At 42.1% G+C, this 7,197-nt stretch overlaps 1 protein-coding gene across 1 annotated transcript in view; it reads left to right on the forward strand.

Moving 5' to 3' along the window:
* LOC102477636 (von Willebrand factor A domain-containing protein 5A) overlaps positions 1-7,197 on the forward strand; it is a gene marked incomplete at both ends in the record, with an annotated part of 33,077 nt that overhangs the window by 13,907 nt on the left and 11,973 nt on the right. The window contains 3 exons of the mRNA XM_014591787.2: positions 4,529-4,643; positions 5,310-5,474; positions 5,802-5,902. Coding sequence (XP_014447273.2) covers positions 4,529-4,643; positions 5,310-5,474; positions 5,802-5,902 — 381 coding nt within the window. The remainder of the gene's footprint in view (positions 1-4,528; positions 4,644-5,309; positions 5,475-5,801; positions 5,903-7,197) is intronic.

The raw sequence follows: 7,197 nt of genomic DNA on the forward strand, positions 1-7,197 counted from the left end.
GAAGTTTTTGCTATAGGGCACACACACCTGTCAGAAAGACAGAGAGGGACAGAGTAACAGAAAGTGAGAAATCACCCACACCCCCCCCACAGGGTAGATGGCCATGCCGCAATCCCTTCTCCTCCATTCTCCTCTTGGGATCTTGGGCATGCATGCACACATGTCTGGCATGAGGTTAAGCCACCGGGTCCAGAACTTGAACCAATGTCGACTACATAGGAGTTCAGTGACATAGCCATTATGCTAACTGCTGGTCTCTTGTTACTATTTTAAGTAGTATTTTTTAATATTTTATTTACTGGATATTATTTACTAGATGTTTATTTCTGTATAGAAATTAATCTCCATACTTTTTTTTAATATTGACCTTGTGGGACTAGCAGATGGCATAATGGTTATGTCGCTGGGTCCCACGACTAGCAGATGACATAATGGTTATGTCGCTGGGTCTCACATAGCCCACTGTGGCTTGAGTCCGAGACCCAGTGGCTTCAAACTTACACTGTGCACATGAGCGTGGGTGCTCAAGATCCCGAGAGGAGAATGGAGAAGTGGATGGAGGGGTAGGGGATTGTGTCTATCCATCCTCCCTGGGGGGTGATTTCTCACTTTCTGTGTCTCTCTCTCTCTCTGTCTCTCTGGCAAGCGCATGTACCCTGTAGCAAAAAATATCTCAAATGTGTATGGATGTGTGTGTGTGTGTATAGATAGATAGATAGATACATAGATATTTGCAGATTTCTTGGGTTTTCTATGGATAATCATCTTTGTAAACAAAGTCAGTTGACTTTCCAATTCTTTTACTTTTAGAGAGAGGTATTTTTGCTATAGGGCACATACACTCACCAGAGAGACAGAGAGAGATAGAAAGCGAGAAATCACCCCCAAATCCCAGCCATAGATTTTTTTGGTAAGATTAGGGAAATAACGCTGTTATTCTGTTTTGAGAGTTCTTCACCTCTTTTTTCATACAATGAATGATTATTGAATTTTATCAAACTTTTGTATGTATCTGTTGAGATAAATATATGAGTTTTTCCCTTTACTCTCTAAATGTGTGAATCATAATTATTATTGTTAAATATTAGACCAACCTTGCATTTCTGGAATAAACCCAAATTAGTTTTGGTGCATTAGCTTTTTTTCACATATGTTAGATTTGGTTGGCTAGTTATTGCTTAGGATTTTGACTCTGTTTTCATGAGAAATATTAACATTCATTTCTTGTGTCAGGTTTTGAAATAAATGCTTTGCTGGCATCATAAAATGAGCTACGAATGTTTCCTTTCTTTCTTGTTCTCTGAAAGATTGTCTTTTTTTAAATATTTACTAGTATTTGCTAGTGAAGCCATCTGGACATGGAGATTTTTTTGTGGGAAAACCTTTTTTAAGCTATTTATGTTTTTATATGTTCTTATATTTTTCTGAATATATATGCATGCATATAGATGTAGATATATATACCAGGTGTGGTGCTTGCTATTGGGCTACACACACACACTTTTTTTTTTGCTACAGGCACATACACTGACCAGAAAGAGAAGTAAGCACTGCCCAGTGGGGGCACATGGCAGGTGCTTCTCCATTTCTCCATCCTGTCTAGATTTTGGGCATGCATGCATGTGTGCCCAACTTGTTTTTCAAGCTGCCAGGGCGTGATGTTGCCTTTTATGAGAGAACTTCAAAAAGACCATGGAAGGAACCAGCAGTTAGCGTAATGGCTATGTCACTGGACTCTCACATAGTCGACCGCGGTTCGCGTCCCAGACCTGGTGGCTTAAAACTCATGCCAGGCGCATGTGTGTGCATGCCCAAGATCCAGAGAGGAGAATGGAGGAGAAGGGATTGCAGCATGACCATCCCCCCTGGGAGGTAATTTCTCGCTTTCTGTCTCTCTGTCTCTCTCTGTCTGGCGAGCACACACGCCCTATAGTGAAAACCTCTCCAAAAAATAAAAAAAGAATTAAAATACAAACTTATTTTAGTATAAAAAATTGTGAAATCCATACTTTTCCCCTCATAATATGCCTCTCATGGGCTTTCTGAACACCTCTCATCGTGTGACTAAATGTGGCAGACTCTGTAGTGATATTACCTTTTTATTCCTGATGTTGGTTATTTGTATCTTTTTTATTTCTTTTCTTGCCCTACATATTTATCAATTTTAATAATATTTTCAGAACCAGCCCTGTTCGGTTTATTGATCTCTATTATACGATTGTTTTCTGTTTCATTACTATCTGCTCCTATCTTATTTTCTTTTGTATTCCTTGAACTTATTAGCTGTTCTTTTTCTAATATCCTGAGAAGGGTGCTTAGGTAACTTATTTTTATACTTTCTTTTCTAATGTATGTATTTATATATACATGTTTAAGCATATCTGTAGCTGATTCTAAATTTGGATATGTCATTTCCTTTCATCATCCACTTTGAGAATATTTTCTAATTATAATTTTTTTCTTTAAGGCTGTGTAATTCAAAAGTACTGTTCATAATTTCCCAAACTTTGAGGATTTTCTCTGGTTTTTGTTGTTAGATACTTTGTATGAAAATTTATAAAAATGATTTGTTACCTTTCTTCTGAGACTACTCTGTGTTACTTGTTAGAGAGCAGATCTTTTTTTTTTTTTTTTTTTTTTTTTTGAGAGGTTTTTGCCTGAGGGTGTGCTGGCTGGAAAGAGAGAGGGGAAGTAAGAAATCGTTCCCAAGGGGGGATGGCCACACCGCAATCCCTTCTCCTTCATCTTCCCCTGGAATCTTGGGCTTGCACACTCTCCTGATGTTAGTAGGCTTGGGATGATGACTCACACTAACCCAACTCAAAAAGAGACCGATATATATGGGACCAGCAGTTAGTGTAATGGCTATGTCGCTGGACTCCCACGTAGTCGACCGTGGTTCGAGTCCCGGACCCGGTGGCTTAAACTCATGCCAGGCACGTGTGAGTGCATGCCCAAGATCCCAAGAGGAGAATGGAGGAAAAGGGATTGCGGCATGGCCATCCCCCCTGGTGGGTGATTTCCTGCTTTCTGTCTCTGTGTCTCTCTCTGTCTGGCTGGCGAGCGCATCCACCCTCTAGCAAAAACCTCTCAATACAAAAGACTGATATATAAACCAGTATCCCAGTGAATTAACTTATAGTGAAAACTAACTGTGTCAGTTCTAAAAATGCTTATGTTAGTATCATTGATGTATTTTATGTGTATACATGATTTCATTTCTTTTTTTTTTTTTTTGAGAGGTTTTCACTATAGGGCGCGTGCGCTTGCCAGACAGACAGAGAGAGACATAGAGACAGAAAGCGAGAAATCACCCCCCAGGGGGAATGGTCACGCCGCAATCCCTTCTCCTCCATTCTCCTCCCGGGATCTTGAGCATGCACGCACACACACCTGGCGTGAATTCCAAGCCACTGGGTCTGGGACGTGAACCACAGTCGACTACGTGGGAGTCCGGCGACATAGCCATTACGCTAACTGCTGATTCCCTACATGATTTCATTTCTAATTCCAGAGGGTGTGTGCATCCCAGAGAGGGAGAAAGCAATCCCCATCCCCCACTTAGTAGAACCTAATCATGACCCAATCCTCTCTTCTCCATTTCTCCCTCCGGTGAGGGTGCTGGGCACTTGCATACATGTGCCAGGCATGTTTTCCAAGCTCCTGGGGCTGAGATTCAGACTGTGTCAGCCCTGTGGGATCCAGCCTTCTTCACACAGCACTTAACCACCGTGCTGTGGGCCAGCCCTATGGGTTTATTCAGAAAACCAAACTGTGCTTAAGAAGCTATTTAGTGCATAGGGACTATGTTAGAAGAGCAGGAGGAGAAATCCTCCCTACCCAGAGATGGCCCTTTCCAGGGAAGGCAGGTGCCAGAACAGTGTTGGCCAGGCACTGGGACGCTGTCTGTCTCTTCCATGCTTTGCCAGGGACAGCTTGTAGTCAGAAAGATTAGTGCTTCAGTGCCATCTCTCTCATTTAATCATGGACACACTTTTCAATTCTCTGGGCCTCAGTTCATTGTCTGCAAAAATGATGCAAAATCCAACTTTCTCAAAATCTCATGAAAATTAAGTTGCTTCATAAATATAAGGCATCTTTTTAGCTCCCCAAGTAAAGAGTATGCTCATTAAATGGTAGTGATTGCACTTCTGGTCAAGCATAGACTGTTGGAGGCCAGCAGGGGGTGTAGTGGTATGGCACTGGACCGCCACATGGTTGACTGCAGTTCGAGTTTGGACCTGGTGGCTTGAAACACACCCCCAGTGCATGTGTATGCATGCCACAAATCCCAGGAGAGTGGCACAGAAGGGATTTCAGCATGAGTCTCCCTGCCCCCCATCCTGGGGTGACTTCTCATTTTCCCTGTCACTGTCTCTTTCTGTTTCTCTCCAGCAGGTGCATGCACCCCATGGCAAAAACCTTTAAAAAAAAGTGGGCTACCCTTTTATGTATTTTTGAATAGTATGTGTTAATTCAATTTCACTCTTTAATGCCTGTCTCTGACTCTATCCTTCTACAATTGTAGATGTTTCGCATTTGGCATTGGCGAAGGTGCTTCCACTAGCCTAATCAAAGGCATTGCCCGAGTCTCAGGGGGAGCTTCAGAATTTATCACAGGCAAGGACAGGATGCAGTCCAAGGTGAGGACAGTGTGCATGTGCAGAGGTATGGGAAGGAGACCACGCTGCAAGGGCAGGGCAACGACTCACTCTAGGATGCATTTTCTTATTCTCCAAGGCCTTAATAAAATGGGTCCACTTATTGCCAGGGAAATGGCATCTGGCCGAATAGTGAAAGCCCAGAGATGAGATGCTAAAAAAAATTTAGGGCCTTTGCATTTAAAACAGAGACAGAAACTGCAAGCTTTGGCTGTTGTGTTTGAAATTCTGGATCTTTGACTCAGGGCCCCTTTCGGTACTGTATGCTGTTCTCCATGGCAAGGACACAGAGACAGGAGAAGGAGGAGCAGTGATGTGTCTAACAAATCAGAGGAGTGATGAGTTGGTACCCATTGGGTCTGTGTGCACAAGGAGAAGACACCTCTGGTCATGTTTCTAAGTCCCTGTTTCCCAGGAGGTGCCGTCTCTTCTCTAATTCTTTTCTCCAGGGATCTCCTTTCCCAAACGTTGTCTTGATTCACATTTATGTTAATAAATCTCTCAGTTCTAGAGCTGAGAAATGTGCCCCTCTCTTATTATAGGACTGAGGTTTAAGCACAGCATACGTTGTGTCACATAGCACCTGGCATTTAATAATAGTTATCATTGGCTTTATTTTTTGTTTATTTTGTTCCCTTTCCTGAGCAGGTCCTTAGGGCCCTGAAGCAGTCTCTGCAGCCTGTGGTACAAGACTTCTCTCTAAGCTGGGATTTGTCTCCTGGTCTATCTGCCAAAATGCTTTCTCCAGAACAGACTGTCATCTTCAGGGGTCAGAGATTAATCATCTATGCCCAGTTGACTGGGGCAATGCCGGTGAGTTCCCATTTGTATTGGGTCTTCTAGTCAGGGTTGCTCTGTCCCCACTGACAAATTGGAGGACAACTTCCTTGAAGCCTATAGACAATAAGAGGAGGCTCTGGATCCCAGCAGGATGTGCACTTGCTAATTGGAGCCAGACCATTCCCTTCGCAGCCCCTTCCCCACCCTCTTCCCCACCCTCTCAGCTCTCTGCTTTCCTGAGCTGTCCATTCTTAGTCAGGAACTTCAATATGTAGGGTTGAGGAGTGACCCCAGTTCTGACTCTTCTGCTCACAGTCTCTTCCTTCCATCAGTTCGATTATACTTTTCTTTTATTCACAGCCAGCAGAGGCAACAGGGAAAGTATGCCTCAAGTACAGTCTCCAGGGCCAGAGTTTGGAGGAAAAGGTGACATTTTCCTTACAACCCAAGCCCGATGCCAAGTGAGAGTTTACTTATTTCCTTCCCTCTTCCTTTCCCCTCCTCTGTTTGATATTCTCTATTTTTCTTCTTCTTTCTTTTTTTCTTTCTCTCTCTTTCTTTTTTTTCTTTCTTTCTCCTTTTTCTTTTTTTTTGGACAGTTAGATTCCTTTTCCTTTGTTTTTCCTTTTTTAAAATTATTTTTATACATTCAATCACATTATTTAGCTTACAAAGTGAACATTTCAATACGTGAACATTTTTCCCCAGTCCTGTGTTCAAAATATCTTCAACATATAACAACATACCTGCCCATCTTGTCAATGTTCTGCCTCCGTATCCCTCCTCCAAATGTCTTTCCCCAGGCCATACTCCTCCAAACACAACACAACTGGCATTCACACTCATCTCTTGTGATTGTACATCCTTTAGAACATCAGTTTCAGACATCAAGTGCAGACACTCAGTATATATTAAGTGAGGACATACAATGTCTCTCCTTCATCCCCTGGCTTGCTTCACTCAGCAGTAAATCTTCCATAGTCTTCCACTTTCTGTCAAAAGTCAAGGTTTTCTTGGTTTTTTTATGACTGAATAATGTTCAGTAGAGTATATGTACCACAGTTTTTCAATCCATTCATCCATACGGGGGCATTTGGGTTGGTTCCATGTTTTAGCAATTGTGAAAAGTGCCTCAATAAACATCGATGTGCAATCACTTTTCTAATGAAGAATTCTTCTGTCCTTTGGGTAGATGAAAAGAAGTGGGATTGCTGGATCATATGTTAGTTCTATTTGTAGACTTTTGAGGAATCTCCACATTGTTCTCCACAGTGGTTGGACTAATTTACATTCCCACCAGTACTGTAAGAGAGTTCCCCTTTCACCACATCCCCGCCAACACTTATCATTTTTTTGTTTTTTAATCTTGGACATTCTGACTGGGGTTAGGCAGAAGCTCATTGTTTTCATCTGCATTTCCCTTACGATGAGGGATGTTGAGCATTTTTTCATATGCCTTTTGGCTATTTGTATATCATCTTTAGTGAGTGTTTTTTTCAACTCCTTCTTCCATCTTTTAATAGGGTTGATCATCTTTTTTCCAAACAGCGGCTTGAGTTCCTTGTGTATTCTGGTTATCAGTCCCTTATCTGATGCGTAACTGACAGAAATATTTTCCCATTCAGAGGGCTGTCGATTCACACTAATTACTGTGTCTTTTGCCATGCAGAAACTTTTTAGTCTGGTGTAATCCCACTTGTCTATTTTGGGGATTATTGATTGTGCTTTGGGGGTCTTATGTAAGAAGTCTTTCCCT

This window comes from Tupaia chinensis, unplaced genomic scaffold (genome assembly GCF_000334495.1).
Source record: "Tupaia chinensis unplaced genomic scaffold, TupChi_1.0 Scaffold000619_1, whole genome shotgun sequence".
NCBI lineage: Eukaryota > Metazoa > Chordata > Mammalia > Scandentia > Tupaiidae > Tupaia > Tupaia belangeri.